The sequence below is a fragment of the Scyliorhinus canicula genome, chromosome 9, assembly GCF_902713615.1.
Source record: "Scyliorhinus canicula chromosome 9, sScyCan1.1, whole genome shotgun sequence".
NCBI classification, from domain to species: domain Eukaryota; kingdom Metazoa; phylum Chordata; class Chondrichthyes; order Carcharhiniformes; family Scyliorhinidae; genus Scyliorhinus; species Scyliorhinus canicula.
The window spans coordinates 66,923,480-66,942,363 of record NC_052154.1 but is presented as its reverse complement, the minus strand read 5'-3'; the positions used below and the strand labels follow the sequence as shown (position 1 = coordinate 66,942,363).

Here is an 18,884-nt window from a genome sequence, read left to right as displayed (position 1 = left end):
TGGACACTATTTGTGTAATTGCTGCTCACAGTTATGACTCTTGATCATGAGTTGTGTTTATTATACTGAAAGTAGTAGAAATAAAAGTAAAAATACCGATGTAATTTGATTGTTTTATTGAAAACGCTAGAGGACCTTGAGCAAATTAAGAAAAGGTAATTCAGTCCTCGAATGGAAATGTGTCAAGCATCATTCTGTGTTCTTTACTTTTTCACTTTATTGTCGTAGGTTCCAGCTCCTTTGTAATTCCCCACATAACCACTGTTTGCTACTAGGTCCTCCCTGCCATCTAACCCTTTGCCTTTTCCGCTTTCATCAAAACGTTCTTTGTGGGATCCAGTGTACTTAGAGGTGTCTGTTAGTCTATCAACACCACCTCCTTTGTATGCAACCTAAAAGAAGAAATGGCATCCTTTATTAGTCTTGAAGATACAGGTAAAGACCATAAGACACATGAGCAGAATTAGGCCATTTGGCCCATTGACTCTCCTCCGCCATTCAATCATGGCTGATGTGTTTCTCATTCTCTTGCCTTCTCCCCATAACCCCTGATCCCTTTATTAATCAAGAACCTATCTATCTCTGTTTTAAGGGATTAAATGAAATGAAAATCACTTATTGTCACAAGTCGGCTTCAAATGAAGTTAAAGTGAAAAGCCCCTAGTCTCCACATTCCGGCACCTGTTCGGGGAGGCTGGTATGGGAACTGAACGGTGCTGCTGGCTTGCCTTGGTCTGCTATAAAAGCCAGCTCTTTAGCCCTGTGCTAAACCAGCCCCAGAAAAAATGAAGTTACTGTGAAAAGCCCCTAGTCGCCACATTCCGGTGCCTGTTCGGGGAGGCTGGTACGGGAATTGAACATGAAAATGAAAATCGCTCATTGTCACGAGTAGACTTCAATGAAGTTACTGTGAAAAGCCCCTAGTCGCCACATTCCGGCGCCTATCCAGGGAGGCTGGTACGGGAATCGAACCGTGCTGCTGGCCTGCTTGGTCTGCTTTAAAAGCCAGCGATTTAGCTGAGTGAGCTAAACCAGCCCCTCCATGCCCAACCTTCCGTGGCAGAGTTCCACAGATTCACAACCCTCTAGCTGAAGAAATTTCTCATCTCAGTTTTAAAGGATCATCCCTTCAGTCTGAGGCTGTGACCTCTGGTTCTAGTTTTTCCTACTAGTGGAAACATCCTCTCTACGTCCACCATATCTCAGCCTCTCAGTATCCCCCTCATCTTTCTAAACTCCAATGAGTCCTCAACTGCTCCTCATATGATAAGTTCTTAATTCCAGGGATCATTCTTGTGAAAGTCCTCTTGACCTTTTCCAAGGCTAGTACATCCTTCCTTAGATACGGGGTCCAAAACTGCTCACAATACTCCAGGCGTGGTCTGACCAGAGCCTTATACTGCTTCCCTACTCTTGAATTCTAACTCTCTCAACATGAATGCTAACATTGCATTTGCCTTCCTAACTGCTGACTGAACCTGCATGTTAACCTTAAGAGAATCTTGAACTAGGAATCCTAATTCTAATCCTAAACCTTTTCCCATTTAGAAAACAGTTTATGCCTCCATTCTTCCTACCAAAGTGCATAACCTCACATGTTTCCGCATTGTATTCCATGTGTCACTTTGCCCACTCTCCTAGCCTGTCCAAGTCCTTCTGCAGCCTTCCCTGCTTCCTCAACACAACCTGTCCCTCTGCATATCTTTGCATCATCTGCAAACATAGCAAAAATGCCCTTAATTCCTTATGCATATCTTGAATAGTTGTGGTGGTCCAAACACTGACCCCTGTGGAACACCACTAGTCACTGGCTGCCATCCTGAAAAAGACCCCTTTATCCCCACTCTCTGCTTTCTGCAGGTCAGCCAATCCTCTATCCATGCCAGGATCTTGCCACTAACACCATGGGTTCTTATCTTATTTAGCAGCCTTCTGTATGATACCCTGTCAAAGCTCTTCTGGAAATCCAAATAGATTGTGCCCACCGGCCTTCCTTTGTCTAACTTCCTCGTTACCTCCCCAAAGATTTGACGAAGCCATGCTGACTCAGTCCTATTTTATCATGCACTTCCAAGTACTCCGCAATCTCATACATAATAATAGACTCTACAATCTTGCCAACAACCAAAGTCAGGCTAACCGGTTTATAATTTCCCATCTTCTCCCTCCCTCCCTTCTTAAACAGGGGTGTTTCATTAGCCATTTTCCAGTCCTCTCGGACCCTGCCTGCTTCCCGTGATTTCTGAAAGATCATCACCAATGTCTCCACAATCTCCTCAGCTATCTCCTTTAGAACCCTGGGGTGTAGTCCATCCACCTTCAGACCTTTCAGTTTCCCTAGAACCTTCTTCTTAGTGATGGTCACTACACACACCTGTGCCCCCTGACTCTCTTGGAGTTCTGGTATCCCACTAGTGTTTTCCATCGTGAAGACTGGTGCAAAGTACCTATTCAGTTTCTCTGTCATTTCTTTGTTCCCTATTACTACCTCTCTAGTCTCATTTTCCAGTGGTTCAATGTTTATTCTTGCCTCCCTCTTACCTTTTATACATTGAAAAACCTCTTGTACTCTTCTTTTATATTACTATGATGTGGAGATGCCGGCGTTGGACTGGGGTGAGCACAGTAAAAAGTCTTACAGCACCAGGTTAAAGTCCAACATGTTTGTTTCAAACACTAGTTTTCGGAAGCTAGTGTTTGAAACAAACATGTTGGACTTTAACCTGGTGCTGTAAGAAATGAAATGAAAACTTCTTACTGTTTTATATTACTAGTTACCTTTATTTAATTATAAAACCATTACATCTGATTACAACTTCTCCCTCTCAAACTGCAGGATAAATTCTATCAAATTGTGGTCATTGCCCCTAAGGGATCCCTAATCAGGTTTGCCTCATTACACATCACCATCCAGAATTGGCTGTTCCCTAGTGGGCTCTACCACAAGCTGCTCCAAAAAACATTGTGTAGACATTCCACAAACTTATTTTCTTGAGAACCACTACCAGCCTGATTTTCCCAGTCCACTTGCATATTGAAATGCCCCATAATCATTGTAATATTTCCTTTCTTATATGCCTTTTCTATCTCCTGATTTATTTTTTGCCATCGGAACAGCTCCCTCCTTCCCTAGTACTGGTGCCAATGTCCCATGAATTCAAACTCATTTCTCCCACACCAACCTTTGAATCATGCATTTATCTCTTTAATCTTATTGACCCTGCGCCAATTAGCTCGTCACTCAGGTAGTCATCCAGAGATTATTACCTTTATGGTTCTGCTTTTCAATTTAGCTCCTAGCTGCTCATATTCCTTCGGCAGAGCCTCTATCCTTGTTCTACCCATGTTGTTGGTACCTATGTTGACCATGTCAACTGGATCTTTACCCTCCCACTCCCAAGTTCCTCTACAGCACAGGTGGGAAATCCCAAACCTGAACACCAGGTCTGCAACACAATCTTTGGGACTCTCGATCCTGGTCACAGAGAACAGTGTCTATGCCCCTAACTATACTAGCTCTGATTAGGACTATATTTATTTTCTCCCCCCCCCCCCCCCACCCCACCTGAATTGCTCCCTGTACATGGTGCTGTGGTCAATTTACTCATTGTCCCTACAGTCCCCGCTCGCCTCCACAGGTTGCAAGAATATCAAATCTGTTGGATAAGGACAAGGGACTGAGGCTCCTGCAACCCTACCTCCTGGATCTCTCTACCTACCTCACTCATAGTCACACCCGCCTGTCCCTGACCACTGCCCAAATTCAAGGTATTTAATCTAAGTGTTGTGACTGCCTTCTGAAGCACAATGTCCATGTAACCCTGCTCCTTCTTGATGTGTCGCAGCATCCGAAGCTCATGACTCCAGCTCATCATCTCTGAGCCAAAGTTCCCCAAGCAATTAAAACTAAAACTTTCTACAGATGTATTCACGAGGTACCGCAACGGAATCCACCAGCTCCCACATCATGCAGGTAGAACACATCACCTGGCATTGCATCTCTATTTTGTTTAATTAGATTTCTCAGCTGTTTTTTATTCTCTCTAAACTGTAAAACATTTCTCCGTTTTACATTTAACTGAAAGCAAATTAGAATAGGTAATGCTAATTAGCAGTTACTTACCCGCCAATGAACTTACTGTTTTCCTACAACATCACTCTGTTTTCCCATCCTGTATATGGTGAGCCTCTTCTCTTCTTCCAGCTGTGGAAACTCCAGTTCAACTAAAACCGGCCCATTTCCCACTTCATCACCTCCCGGGTCCGCCCTGTATAGCTCCTTATAATAATCCCTAAATGCCTCATTTATCTTCCCCGGCTCCGACACCACATCCCCTGCCCCAGTGTGTACCTTCAGTATTTCCCTGGACACGACCTGCCTTCACAGCTGATGCGTTAACACTCAACTCGCCCTCTCCCTGTATTCCACTGCACCACTCTTGCCCTACGCAGCTGCCCTACTGCCCTCCCCGTTTTCAGCCTACCAAATTGCCCTTTTAATTTTTTCCTCCTTAACAATCCCTCCGTGGTGGGCACCCTCGAGTACTCCCTATCTACTTCACCAACTCGTTCATTAGCCGTTCATATTCCTCCCTCCTTTTCCTATCCGCATGAGCCTTGAACGAGATAATCTCCCCTCAGACCACCGCTTTTAGCGAATCCCAAAATGTGGCTGCCGACACCGTTTTGGTTCAATTCTACATAATCTTTACTCACAGCCCGCACTTTGTCACAAAACCTTCTATCTGCCAACAACCTGAATCGAGCCTCCACCCCAGCTTCTGCTCCCGTCCCGATCTAAGCCGAATCTCCAGCCAATGGAGCGCATGGTGCAAGATTACTATCTCCACACACTCTGCCCCCCCCCCCCAACCAAAATCTCCTGCTCACCACAAAAAAAGTCAATTCTGGAATATATCCTGTAAACATGCGAAAGAAAGGCATACTCCCCACCCCCTGGGTTCTTGAAGTGCCACGGGTCCACCATACCCATCTTTTCCATATACCACCCCCGTCACCCCCCGCTCCTTTGCTATTCGTATTCTACCCATTGACCTGGGGCTCGATCTACCTACCCTCGGCTCTAGGACACAATTAAAATCTCCTCTCATAACCAACTGGTGCATGGCTAAGTCCAGGATTGATGCCAACAACCATCTCATTGCTGCATCATCCCAATTCAGTGCATACACATTCACCAACACCACCAACGCTCCTTCTAATACCCCGCTCATATCTCACACCCGGGTCACTCACTTCCTTCTTACTCATCAAAATGGCTACCCTACCGTGACTTTGAATCAAACCTGGAGTGAAAAACCTGACCCACACACCCTTTCCTTAGCCTAAACTGATCCTTCACACGGAAATGCACCTCCTGCAGAAAGATCACCACCGCTTTCAAGCTCTTGAGGTGCGCAAAGACCCAAGATCTTTTGACTGGTCCATTGAGCCCTCGCACGTTCCATGTTATTAGCCTTATCAGGGGCTTAAGCCTCCCATTCCTCTCTACCGTCTGTCATCCTCCCCTTTCTGCTCTAGCCCCATTAAGTTCACCCAAGATGGCCCCTTTCTTCGCCTCTGACCATGTTTCTTCTCCCACCACGCCTCGCCGCATCACCCTCTCTATCCCCTCCCCCTCCCCCTGCCCCCCCCCCCCCCCCCCCCCCCCCCCCCCCCTATGGCCACCTCTCTTGGCCTTCACCCCACCTCACTTCCGTTTACCAGCATTACCTGTCAGCTTGGCAACTCCTGCCCAAAGGCTTCTCCCACTGACCCCCCCCCCTCCCCCCCACCCCACCCTTTGCCCTCACCTCTCTGCTCAGTGAAGAAGGCTCTCCGCTGACCACTCACCCCCACCCAAACCAAAACTCATCTTGAATCACAGGTCACCTTCCCTAAGAGCAAACAAACAGGGAAAAAAATACACACAGCCCCAGGCGGCAGGAGGGGGGATGGGGTCAGCTATCCCCATATGAACTTTTCACACCTGCTACCCTTTGTCAACCCAAAAGTAAATCAAAATACAAGAAAAAAATCCCTCCGTATCGGAGGAAAAGAAAACCCCCCACTCCCAACCCCCAATCTACTGGTATTCCCAAGTATCTCAAAGTGCCAGCACCTCAGTCTCCCGATATTGTTCAGTTCAGTTCTCCCCCAGTTTATGCTCTTTGATAAAGGCTGCTTCTGGGGTCTCAAAATAGTATTTCCGGCCTTCATATGTCTCCCATAGTTTTGCCAGGCAGAGCACCCCAAACCTGATTCCGCCGTTTATATAGCTCCACCGTGGCTTTGTTGAACCCCGCACACCATTTTGTCAGCTTGGCCCCAATGTCCTGGTATATTCGGATCTTGTTCCCTTCCCATTCACAGTTGAGCGTATCCCTGACCCACTGCAAAATATTCTCTTTCTCCACAAACTTGTGGAGCCTCACGATCACCGCCCGTGGCGGCTCCCTTGCTCCAGGCTTCTGCCTCAGAGACCTGTGTGCTCTGTCCACTTCAGGAGCCTTGTCCAGCAATCCCCCCACCACCAGCCCTGCCAGCATCCTCAAAACATACCTCGTGGAACTAACACCATTCACTCCTTCTGGGAGGTCCACTATCCACAGATTCTACCTTCCCAAACTATTTTCCTGCTCCTTTGCCTTTGCTTTCAAAGTCTTGTAAAGGTCTCCTAAGAGCCCCACCTCTGCCTCCAATGCCACCACTCAACTGCTGTGGTCCGACATCACCTTCTCAATCTTTCGGATCTGTGACCTCTGCACCTCCAAACATTTCTCCACTCTACCCATCAAGCCCTTCAGGGGTGCCACAACCCCTTCAATGGCCTTCGAGTGATCCTCCTCCATCTCCTTCCTCTGCTGGTGGAACTCTTCCTTGATGAAGGCCATTAACTTTTCCATCTGGGGCTTTCCAACTTGCACTGACCCTTCCCCCTCAGCCATCTTTCCACTGGCTGCTGTGCCACAGGTTCCTTCCAACTCGTTGGTCAGGTCTTTTACCTTCTACCGGATTTGGTAACCAGCGGATATACCACTCCCGGGGAGAACTACTCCTCCGACCTTCAGCTATACTTTTCTGTCAAATTTGCACCCAATTTTGGGTAAAAAGAGCTCTTTTCTATGCCTTCAAGTTGGAGCTGCCCTGTGTGCGACTACACATCATGGTCGCCACCAGAAGTTCCGTTTGCGTCTTTCCTGGGCGTGAACCTGACCGTGCCAATGGGGAGGGCACGGGAAGATTGCTTTACGAAACCTCACTGGTGCAGATTCCATTTTTGGCCTCTTGTGAGACTTTGTGGCCATGATGGGATTTGAAGCCGTAGCTAATGGACCCGCTAAACCCAACCCATTGTTGTGAGAGAGCTGCGTTTGTGTGTGTTTACCTGCATATCCATGAGTGTGAGTGTGTGTGTGTCTGTGTTTAAATGCATGTTTGAATATGTTCTCAGTGAGTGTATGCATATGTTGTAAGACAGCGCAATGAGATAATCCATGAGATGGCTGTACCACTTCCTCAGTCTGACTGAAATGTACCAGAATTTGCCTTGTTCGGTTTGATTCAAGTCAAGACAAGTTTGGCGTCCAGGAATTTTCGAATCAAGTTTTAGCAACGTAATACAGCTGATGATGCAGAAAGGAAACTGATGAAACCTTAATGAAAAGTTTAAATATAAATGATGTGATTCTAGAGCTGAGTTTTGGATTCAGATTCAGCATGCTTACCGATACTCCTGCATTGGTTGGATCTCTCCCAGCAATCAGGGCATAAATTGATGAGAGTGCCTCCTCTTTACCTTTACCTTTGAATCTCTTTGGAGCGAGTTCCTGCAGAGCCATTTTAAACTCTTCGAAGGTGATAACTCGAGCTGACTTGGACCTAAATTGAAAACATGATTAATCCCCTCTATTCAGCTTCTAAATAATACACCCTGGGCTAGCTTTATTTTTACCACTAGCACGCAACCTGTGGCACATTTTAGGTATCTGTAGGCCTGGATTTTAGTTTGGAGGTGCTTTCCACTGCCAGGGTGCTGTTCTGAAATTTTGGAATTCCAGAATTATGGGTGTCCCGAACATTCTTTAGATTTTAACTGCGGGTGTCTTTAATTTTCTTTTTTTCTCAGCTTTCAGGCCACAGCCAGCCTGTACAGAGGCCTAGTAGGCAAGAAATCTGACAGTATATGGCCACACCTGAGCCTAGCTGAGAGAATGTGAGTCCGGTTGTGAGAGGTTATGAGGAACGGTCCAGGAATTCCGCTCAGGGAGCTGGGGGCCTGATGTTGGAGGAAGAGCAGGCAGATTGCAGAGGACCTTTATTAGGTAGCTTGTTGGGCCTGGAGGAGACCCCTCACTTCCTCCTGGCTCACAAACAGTGTTGTAAAGGCATTCCAAATGTTGCTCACTTCCTTTTTGAAAGATTCCCTAATGTTAGTCCTAAAATTACCTTTAATTAGTCAAAACCCTTATTCTACCCCCACAGTTTAACGTAAAGTATTATTCAAACTTTTTAACTTACTATTTTATGTACTTTATTATGACCTGCTTAGGAACTGTGAGCTGACTCCTCCTTTAGTCCCACTCCTGGGTTGGTTATGACAAAGATTGAATTTAAAAGAAATGTGATATAGCCAATTCAATATGTATTTAACGGTGTACGGCCATGTGTAAAAATTAAGCTAACCTTGAGTTAATAAGAAAGGGCTTCGTTTTATTACTAAAACTCACTCGGGGAAAAATACAAAAATTATTAACAAAAGGGTTTAAAATGTGCAAATATGTCCAACCTCCCACCATAGTACAAAGCACACACAACTTTCCCAGGCATGCACAAAAAGCAATACAACCGTTACAGTGTGTCAGATGTTAAAACATGGCCAAGGAAAGATGGCAAAGTCAGAAGGATTATTCATGGGTGGTCCAAATGCTTGTCCACCGCTGGAGATTCACTTTCCATGGGTTTTTAAAAAAATACCCTTTTGTTATGGAATGTGGGCATCACTGGGAAGGCCAACATTTGTTGTCCATTCCTAACTGTCCTTGAATTGAGTGGATTGCTAATACATTTCAGAAGGCAGTTAAGAGTCACCATACTGTTGTGGGTCTATAGTCAGATAGGCCAGACCAGGTAAGGATGGCAGATTCCCTTCCCTAAAGGACATTAATGAAGCAGATGGGTTTTTACAACAATTGAAAAGGGTGTCATGGTCACCACTTCTGAAGCAACTGTTTAGAATCATAGAATTTACAGTGCAGAAGGAGGCCACTCGATCAATCGAGTCTGCACCGGCCCTTACAAAGAGCACCCTACTGAAACCCACATATCTACCCTATCCCCATAACCCAATAACCCCCACTTACAATGAAAGTTTAAAAAACATGATGCAACATAACTCCCAGTTAGACTGCAACTGTACTCTTTTCTTCAGTATATTCAGTGACCTGTATGAGGGAGGAACAGTCATCATTAAATTCCTGATAGCCTCGCTGAAATTGGAAATGACCAGTTCATGTCCAGCGCACAGCTGCATCAATAACCTGGGTCACTGAGCTGGTTTACAAAACTATCTTCTATGAAGGCATAGATTAGAGAAAATCATATTGTTAGTCAATACCTGGTACCTACTTTACTTTTGAAAAGAGAATGTCCACGTCAGTTGAAGTGACTGTTTTGCCATCGATGACTTTGCAATCTTTGCAGATTTTGGACCAATTTTTCCCATTCATTTCATGACCAGTGGCACTGGTATCTCCATGCATTGCAAACCTTCGAAATGACTCATGCAGAGCTTCCATATCGTTTGATGTTCCTGCCATTTTTGAGGTCCCACAATTTGGTCAAATTATCCTGTGTAAAATATGAAGAGAGGGTTTAATGTTTAGGCAACAAGCTCCATTGTAAGATGGGGAGAAGTGATTGTAGATAGTGATCGAAGATGGTGAGAAATAGCTATGGCTATCACATTGACACTGAAATCATGTTTGTTCAATTATATGACAGTACTCTCATGTCTAATTCAGAATGTTGTAGGTTAAAGTCCCATTCTGGAGGCTTAAGGACATAGTCTAGTCTGGCACTTCTATGCAATACCGTGGAAGTGCTCTCTTGTTGGACGTTTCAGATGAGAAATGAAGACAAAGCCTTGTCTGCTCTCTGTGTGGATGCATTCCTCTTGAAACAAAATGGGAGATTCTCCCTTTGTTCCAGCCAACATGTACCCACCAGCATTTACAGCCATTTATTTAATTGCTGCTTGTGAGACCTTGTTCAATGTGGATATCCTGCCATGTTCCCTCCATTACAGCAGTGACCACACTTAAAAAGTACTTCATGGGGCTGTACATCCCTTTGGAACATCCTGAGATTGAGAAAGCTGCAAGTCTTTCCTTTTTTCTTTTAGAATATTTAATTAATTCTTAATTCAGATAACATAATAACATCTGGAGTGGGCTGCACTATGAGAATTAGAACTGCTGGGGTCTGTTACATGTGATACACATCACTTTAATCGCAGACTTAATCAAGGCCATGGATAAAAGAGCTGAATATGTGAGGAGTAGCTGTCCATGATATTGAGTCAACACTCATAGAACATAGAGCATAGAACAGTACAGCACAGTACAGGCCCTTCAGCCCACGATGTTGTGCCGACCATTTATCCTAATCGAAGATCAACCTAACCAACACCTCTTCAATTTACTGCTGTCCATGTGCTTGTCTAAGAGTCGCTTAAATGTCCCTAATGACTCTGACTCCACCACCTCTGCTGGCAGTGCATTCCACACACACACCACTCTCTGTGTAAAGAACCTACCTTTGATATCTCCCCGAAACCTTTCTCCAATCATCTTAAAATGATGTCCCCGCATGACAGCCGTTTCCATCCTGAGGAAAAGTCTCTGGCTATCCACTCTATTCATGCCTCTCATCAACTTGTGCACCTCTATCAAGTCACCTCTCTGCCTTCTTTGCTCTAGTGAGAAAAGCTCTAGCTCCCCCAACCTTTCTTCATAAAACATGCTCTCCAGTCCAGGCAGCATCCTGTTAAATTTCCTCTGTATCCTCTCCAAAGCATCCACATCATTCCAAGTGTGGTCTAATTAGGGTTTTATAAAGCTGCAGCAAAACCTCGCGGCTCTTAAACTCAATCCCTGTGTTAATGAAAGTCAATACACCATATGCCTTCTTAACAACCCTATCAACCTGGGTGGCAACTTTGAAGGATCTATGTACGTGGATGCCAAGATCCCTCTGTTCCTCCACACTTCAAAGAATCCTGCCTTTAACCCTGTACTCAACATTCAAATTCGACCTTCCAAAATGAATCACTTCACAATTATCAAGGTTGAACTCCATCTGCCACTTCTCAACCCTTCGTGTCATCGGCAAACTTACTAACCCACCCTTCCACTTCCTCATCCAAGTCATTTATAAAAACCACAAAGAGCAGAGGTCCCAGATCAGATCCTTGCGGGACACCACTGGTCACCAACCTCCAGGCGGAATACTTTCCAATATTTTGCTCACCACAGACGTAAGACTGATGGGTCTGTAATTCCCAGGGATTTCCCAATTCCCTTTCTTGAACAGGGCAACAACATTCACCTCCCTCCAATCATCCGGTACTACTCCAGTGGAGAATGAGGACGCAAAGATCATCGCCAACAGCGCAGAAATCCCCTCCCTCGTTTCCCGTAGTAACCTTGGCTATATCCCATCAGGCCCAGGGGACTTATCTATCCTGATGCTTTTCAAAATTTCCAGCACATCCTCCTTCTTAATATTAACCTTTTCGAGTCTATTAATCTGTTTCACACTGTTTTCATGAGCAACAAGGTCCCTCTCTCTAGTGAATACTGAAGCAAAATATTCATTTAGGGCCTCTCCTATTTCCTCAGACTCTAGGCACAAGTTCCCTCCACTATTCCTGATCGGCCCTACTCTTACTCTGATCATTCTCTTATTTCTCACGTAAGTGTAGAACGCCTTGGGGTTTTCCCTAATCCTTCCCGCCAGGGCTTTTTCATGCCCTCTTCTAGCTCTCCTCAGTCCATTTTTGAGTTCCTTCCTGGCTACCTTGTAATCCTCTAGAGCCGTGCCAGATCCTTGCTTCCTCAACCTTATGTGAGCTTTCTTCTTCCTCTTGACTAGAAGCTCCACTTCTCTTGTCATCGAAGGCTCCTTCACCTTACCATTCCTTCCTCATCTCAGTGGGCCAAAACTATCCAGCACTCGCAGCAAGTGCTCCTTGAACAACCCCCACATTACTGTTGTGCATTTCCCCAAGAACAATTGTTCCCACTTTATGCTCCTCAGCTCCTGTCTAATGGCAGTATAATTTCCCCTCCCCCAATTAAATACCTTCCCATACTGTCTGTTCCTATCCCTCTCCATGATTATGGTAAAGGTCAAGGAGTTGTGGCCACTGTCACCAAAATGCTCTCCCACCGAGACATCCGACACCTGGCCTGGTTCGTTGCCGAGCACCAAGTCCAATATGGCCTCCCCCCTAGTCGGCCTGTCTACATATTGAGTCAGGAATCCTTCCTGTGCACAGCTGACAAAATCTGCTCCATCCAAACCATTTGCACTAAGGAGGTTCCAGTCAATATTAGGAAAGTTGAAGTCACCCATGACAACAACTCTGTTACTTCTGCACTTTTCCAAGATCTGCCGCCCAATCTATTCCTCTATCTCTCTGATGCTATTGGGAAGTCTATAGAAAACTCCCAATAAAGTGACTGCTCCTTTCTTGTTTCTGACTTCCACTGATACTGATTCAGTAGACAAACCCTCCTCAACTATCTCCTTTTCTGCAGCTGTGGTGCACTCCCTAATTAACAGTGCCACTCCCCCTCCTATTTTACCTCCCTCCCTATCCTTCTGAAAACATCTAAACCCTGGAACATCTAACAACCATTCCTGCCCCTGTGAAATCCATGTCTCCGTAATGGCTACAACATAGTAGTTCCAAGTACTAATCCATGCTCTAAGTTCATCGCCCTTATTCCTGACACTCCTTGCATTGAAACAGATGCACTTTAACCCATTCCACTGAGTGCAACTTTGCCCTTTCAAATGTCTATCCTTCCTCACAGAATTGCTGCATACTATTTCTGCCTGTTCAACAGCTACCCTATCCTCTGATCCATCCCCCTGCCAAACTAATTTAAACCCTCCCAAAGAACTCTAGCAAACCTCCCACCCAGAATGTTGGTGCCCCTCCAGTTGAGGTGCAATCGTCCTTCATGTACAGGTCCCACTTTCCCCAGAAGATATCCCAATGATCCACATATCTGAAGCGTTCCCTCCTGCACCAGCCCTGTAGCCACGTGTTCAGCTGCACTCGCTCTCTGTTCCTTGCCTCACTTGCACGTGGCACCGGTAGCAATCCTGAAATCACTACTCTGCTTGGCCTACTCTTTAGCTTCCAACCTAACTCCCTAAAATCACTTTTTAGATCTTCATCCCTTTTCGTAGCTATGTCGTTGGTGCCTATGTGCACCACGACTTCTGGTTGCTCCCCCTCCCCCTTAAGAATCCTGTAGACTCAATCTGAGACATCCCTGGCCTGGCACCAGGGAGGCAACATGCCTTCCAGGAGTCTTGTTCGCGACCACAGAATCTCCTATCTATTCCCCTGACCATTGAGTCTCCTATCACTATTGCTTTTCCATTCTTCCCCCTTCCCTCTGAGCCACAGAGCCAGGTTCAGTACCAGAGACCTGGCCACTAGGGCCTTCCCCGGTAGGTCATTCCATCCCCAACAGCATCCAAAACAGTATACTTGATTTGAAGGGGAACGGCGACAAGGGATCCCTGCAGGGGCTGGTTTAGCTCACTGAGCTAAATCGCTGGCTTTTAAAGCAGACCAAGCAGGCCAGCAGCACGGTTCGATTCCCGTACCAGCCTCCCCGGACAGGCACTGGAATGTGGCGACTAGGGGCTTTTCACAGTAACTTCATTGAAGCCTACTCGTGACAATAAGCGATTTTCATTTCACTGTCTGCGCCTTCGTTTTCTTTCCCCTGACTGTAACCCAGCTACTCTTTTCCTGTACCTTGGGTGTGGCTACCTCCCTGTAACTCTTCTCTATCACCCCCTCTGCCTTCCGGATGATCTGAAGTTTATCCAGCTCCAGTTCATCCAGTTCCCTGACGCGGTCTCTGAGGAGCACTGAGGAGAACAGGTCTCTGTTGTGTGCACTTCCCGCAGGTGTCATCAGCGGGGACTCCGGTGGTGTCCCTCGCCACCCACATCCTACAGGAGGAGTATGCAACTGCCCTAGCCTCCATCCCTCTGATCTTACAGAATGTAGCTGCGCTGTGAACCAATTGGAACTCTGCCCTCCGACTCTGCTCCCAGTCAGCTGCACTCTCTGTAAACCCCTGGCTCCCTTCACGCTCTTTTTTTTAAAATTATAAATTTAGAGTATCCAATTCATTTTTTCCAATTAAGGGGCAATTTAGCGTGCCCAATCCACCTAGCCTGCACATCTTTGGGTTGTGGGGGCACAACCCACGCAAACACGGGGAGAATGTGCAAACTCCACACGGACAGTGACCCAGAGCTGGGATTGAACCTGGGACCACGGCGCCGTGAGGCAGCAGGGCTAACCCACTGCGCCACCGTGCTGCCCACCTTTCACGCTCTTTGAGGAAGTGTAAGAAATAAAATGAAAGGAGCACCTTGCTCCCTCCTCACCTAACTCCCTCAGTCACTATAGCACTCAAATGCACCCAAATTCAGCACTCAGTGCAAACAAAGTCTGCACTGTAAGCTGGCTCACCTTTATACTGTGACTCTAGCCTCTGAAAGCTGGCCTAATTCAATTCACTGATTGACAAGCTCCAGCTGTTAGTAAAACCTTTGTTCAAAGCTGTTTGAAAACTCATCTTCTTCTAAACCCAAACAGCAACTTTTAAGTTAATTAACTAAATAAAGGAAGGACTAGACTTTAGATAAAAATTGTGCCTTAATATCCTCAGTCACCAAAGTCTCACAATAGCACTTAAATGCACCCAAATTCAGCACTCAGTGCAAACAAAAAAAAGGAGCATCTGAGCACGGCAGCAAGCAACCCTGGCTGAGATCAGTGAAGGCCAAGGGGAAAACTGGAGTTATACCTTGTTGGTTGGCTCAGTTAGCTGGACGGTTGGTTTGTGATGCAAAACGGTGCCATCAGCGCAGGTTCAATTCCAGTACCGGCTGAGGTTATCCATTTAGGTACCGCTTTCTTAACCTTCTTAACCCCTCACCTGAGGTGTGGTGACCCTCAGGTTAAATCACCATCAGTCAGCTCTCTCTCAAACAGGGGAAGGGAGCAGCCTATGGTTCTCATGGACTATGGCGACTTTCAAGTGAGGCACACAAAAATTATCATCTTTGACAGAGTTAGGACAAGCCTGCTGGAATTCCTCCTGGGCAGAATCTAACAGCTGCCTCTTGCCCGGTCCGGGAAGTGATGTGGCTGGTAAATCTCGTAAGAGGCCTCTCGAACAATGGCCCGGCTTGCCACGCCTCGGGAGATCTAGCGGGATCTCGTGAGACGTCGTGATTTGGATCCCACCCACAGTGGGCAGAACCTAAATTTGCATATTTATGAGAAAAATGAAAAAATGAAAATCGCTTATTGTCACGAGTAGGCTTCAAATGAAGTTACTATGAAAAGCCCCTAGTTGCCACATTCCGGCGCCTGTTCGGGGAGGCTGTTACGAGAATTGAACCGTGCTGCTGGCCTGCTTGGTCTGCTTTCAAAGCCAGCGATTTAGCCCTGTGCTAAACAGCCCCGTTTGGCACACTTAAATATGTCACTGCCAGAGTTAACCAGAACCCGGGATCTAACGTCCTCGCCGAGGAGACCCCACTGTTCTCCGCAAGCGGGCACCAGGTGGAATGGCATTTGGGGAGGTCTCCCAGGCAATCAGAAGCCCCCATGCGGTCAGCCTCAGGGGAGGGTGGAACCCTAGCACTGTTGATGTCACCCGGGCATATTGGCACTGCCAGCCTGGCACCCTGACAGTGTCACCCAGGTCCCATCCTGGAATTGCCAAGGTGTCCAAGTGGCACTGCCAACCTGGCCCAGGGGGTGCCCTGCCCTCTTGAGGTGGGGTGAAGGTGGCTCAAGGACTTCCCCACAGGGTGTTGGGGGGAACGGGGGTCGCGTTGATGGGATGAAGAGATCAGGCTGTCATTTAAAAATGAAGGTAAGTGCAGATTGGCGGGGCCTTCCCTGCTGAGGCCGAAAAAATTAAGAGTCCCTTCCGATAGCGGGGTCATTCCCGGCGCTACAAACGCCAAGAAACACCCTGCTAAACCCGCCCACAATGGGACTCTGCTTTTATTTCATTAAACCGCACGCCCTATCCCTGGATCATTAGTCCAGGTCCCTGAATTACAAGCTCCACAACACAACCATTGTGATATCATACTCCTTACACATAAATATGCTTAAGAAAAGTAATGTACTGGGAAAAAAAATTGATTCCTACATGAATATGGCTTCTTTGCTTATGATCTCTTGCAGTTCCGTGTTGTAATAGGAAATGTCAAACACAATCATATTAAGGGAAAAAGTACATATAATTTAAAATTTTAATTATAAAGCAGATAAACCGGAATCAGTCTTTTTTAACTGCTCTGAGGTGGCTCACCTAATGTCCTAAAGCGTCTACAGAAAGATCCCCTTCCTCCCTCGATGTTTTAAAGGGCAGCATTCATGTTACAAGTACTAGTGTGGTCATGGCAACACCTAATATGACATCAAAGCAGTGTAATATGTAAAAATATCTGCTGTCATCATTGAATTATATCAAATTTCATCACTGAAAGCTGATTTGCTGTCAGGTATTCCATAAATCTGATGATGCCATTTTCACACAATAATCTTCCACACTGCATGATTTTGACATCGTCATGTAGCAGCTAATTTATTCATGTTTCAATATCAATGTGCTCTAGTCATGTCATTAAACCAGCTATGAGAAGCCAAATGCACTGACGTCGATATTATTGTAAATGAGACTGAGTCTTTTAGTTTCATTGACTTTCAAAAATGTTATTCTCTCACTTAGCTGATAAACACACGACCAATTCAGGGTCAACAGTACAGAGGTAGTAGCTAATAAGGTTGATGAGGAAAGGATGAACAGCTATTTTTATTAGTCTTGAAAATAGAGGCTGAATAGTGACCTAATTGGGGTCTTTAAAATTATGTAAAATTTTGACCCAGCACAGAAAGAAAGGGAAAGATTTGATTCAGCTCAATATTAAACTAGGGGATAGGTGGGGAGTGCTGTGATTCACAACTGCCCTGTCCCCTACCCCTTTGAGGAAGGTAACACTCAAACGTCATGCTGACCGCTTATCTGCATGATTGCAGCATGCAGCCCAGGGTGGGATGACTGCTAACTGGCATCTCACATACCTAGCCTGCACCTCTTAAAGGCAGTCTGCCACTGAAGCAGGAGGCGCAGTATTGCTACAACAGCCATTTGAACAGTCTCGTAAGCTTTGGGAGAAGGTAGAAGACAGAACATATATCAAGAGGACAGAGAGAAAGCATTTTGGATGCCTTGGTGATGGGGGGGGGGGGTGAAAGGAGGGGACATAAGTTTCATGTCAATCATCTTTCCACAGGGAGCCAGCAGACCCAGGAGTCATACCCTGATAAGGGAATGCAAGTGTGTGGTCAGAGGGGTGAACTCCTGAAGTCTGGCCCGAGGACCTGGCTACAGTGCCTATAAAACGTCAATGACCACACAAAGGTAATCAAGGTCAGTGAATGCACCTTCCAGGACATCTCATACTTTCACCAAACTATCAACATCTTACACTGCTCAATGCAACACATTTTGCATTAACTAATTAGTTCAATCAAAATATGCCATAAGACATGTTATTTTACCCCACGCGTCTGGCACATAGATACCAACACAAGATTAAATCTCAAGGTGCTCCCAGCTTCTGGCAGACTCTCATCTTCTTGTCAATCAGGTTGAATTGTATGGTGTCCTTTGGAAATTGGTCTACTTAGTCTTTCCATCAGCAAAGCCTACCATGTTTCTTCACTCTCCATGTCCTCACCAGCATCCTGCTTGATTGCTAATACAGAAAGTATTTTTTCCTCTCTCTCTATCTCTTTGTGTTTGTGAAACCTGTCATAGGATTTGTTTGCCGATCACAAGGGCCTGTCACCAGGCAGAATTAATATGATCACCATCATTCTCTTTAAAACACTCTATTTAATCTTAAATTAAAAGAGGCAGTTTAAAACATATTGTCTTATGAAGTTCAACATTCGTAACTCCTAACATTCAGATCCTCCATCTGACAGTCACTAATATACCACTGATATCAGCCATAGCTCCATATCTTGCTGCTTCCACATGCCTCCAGCTCTACAGCTATTGCAGACACATCACTCAAACACATTGCAACACACTGATTGACACTCATAACCTTTCTCTTGTAGAACAAATTTGCACTCAACAGCAAGTAGCTATAGTAAATCAGGGAAAGCATGCCAACATCTACTGAGCCCCGGGGTGAAACAGTGCTCTGCATCATGCAGCCTGCTGTGACTGAGGCCGTTGCATGTGGCATCACCAGGAACATTCAAAGTGATGGTATGCTTCTGCCTTATTCCATCCCACTTTTACCTCATCCTGCTTTCTGGCTAGGAGCACAAGCTGCAGTGGTGAGACCATAGATCTTTTGCTTCCCTTCATTTTCACATTCAGATGTTGATGGATCTCTGTGTCTATTCGGAACCCTGGATATTCGTTATCCCTTCTTAGTTCCCAAATAACAGAAGTCAAGTCTGTACTTTTTGGCAAAGTTTAGTTGAACTTTATTTGTCAATACAAGATTAGGTCAGATTG

General features: G+C 45.8%; 1 protein-coding gene across 2 annotated transcripts; it reads right to left on the bottom strand.

Annotated features, from left to right (window-relative positions):
- Positions 1-99: 99 nt before the first annotated feature.
- On the bottom strand, positions 100-16,740 carry LOC119970978 (tubulin polymerization-promoting protein family member 3-like). Of its 2 annotated transcripts, none has more exons than XM_038806087.1 (4): positions 16,656-16,740; positions 9,628-9,849; positions 7,728-7,881; positions 100-392 (listed from the first exon to the last, which is right to left on the bottom strand). In XM_038806087.1, exons 2-4 carry the CDS (start codon positions 9,816-9,818, stop codon positions 204-206), a joined length of 534 nt encoding a protein of 177 aa, XP_038662015.1. In that variant the 5' UTR covers positions 9,819-9,849; positions 16,656-16,740; the 3' UTR covers positions 100-203. The 2 variants fall into 2 exon arrangements, with proteins under 2 accessions (XP_038662015.1, XP_038662016.1); XM_038806088.1 differs by lacking the exon at positions 16,656-16,740 and adding an exon at positions 16,494-16,646.
- Positions 16,741-18,884: the final 2,144 nt, after the last annotated feature.

What these genes read in the sequence shown, in the direction of transcription:
- LOC119970978 (XM_038806087.1), bottom strand. Translation starts at nt 9,818, where the DNA reads ATGGCAGGAACATCAAACGATATGGAAGCTCTGCATGAGTCATTTCGA. An exon ending in ATTCTCTTTTCAAAAGTAAA is followed by an intron (nt 7,882 to 9,627) that starts GTAGGTACCAGG and finishes TTTTCAATTTAG; the next exon opens with GTCCAAGTCAGCTCGAGTTA. An exon ending in CAACCAATGCAGGAGTATCG is followed by an intron (nt 393 to 7,727) that starts GTAAGCATGCTG and finishes TTCTTCTTTTAG; the next exon opens with GTTGCATACAAAGGAGGTGG.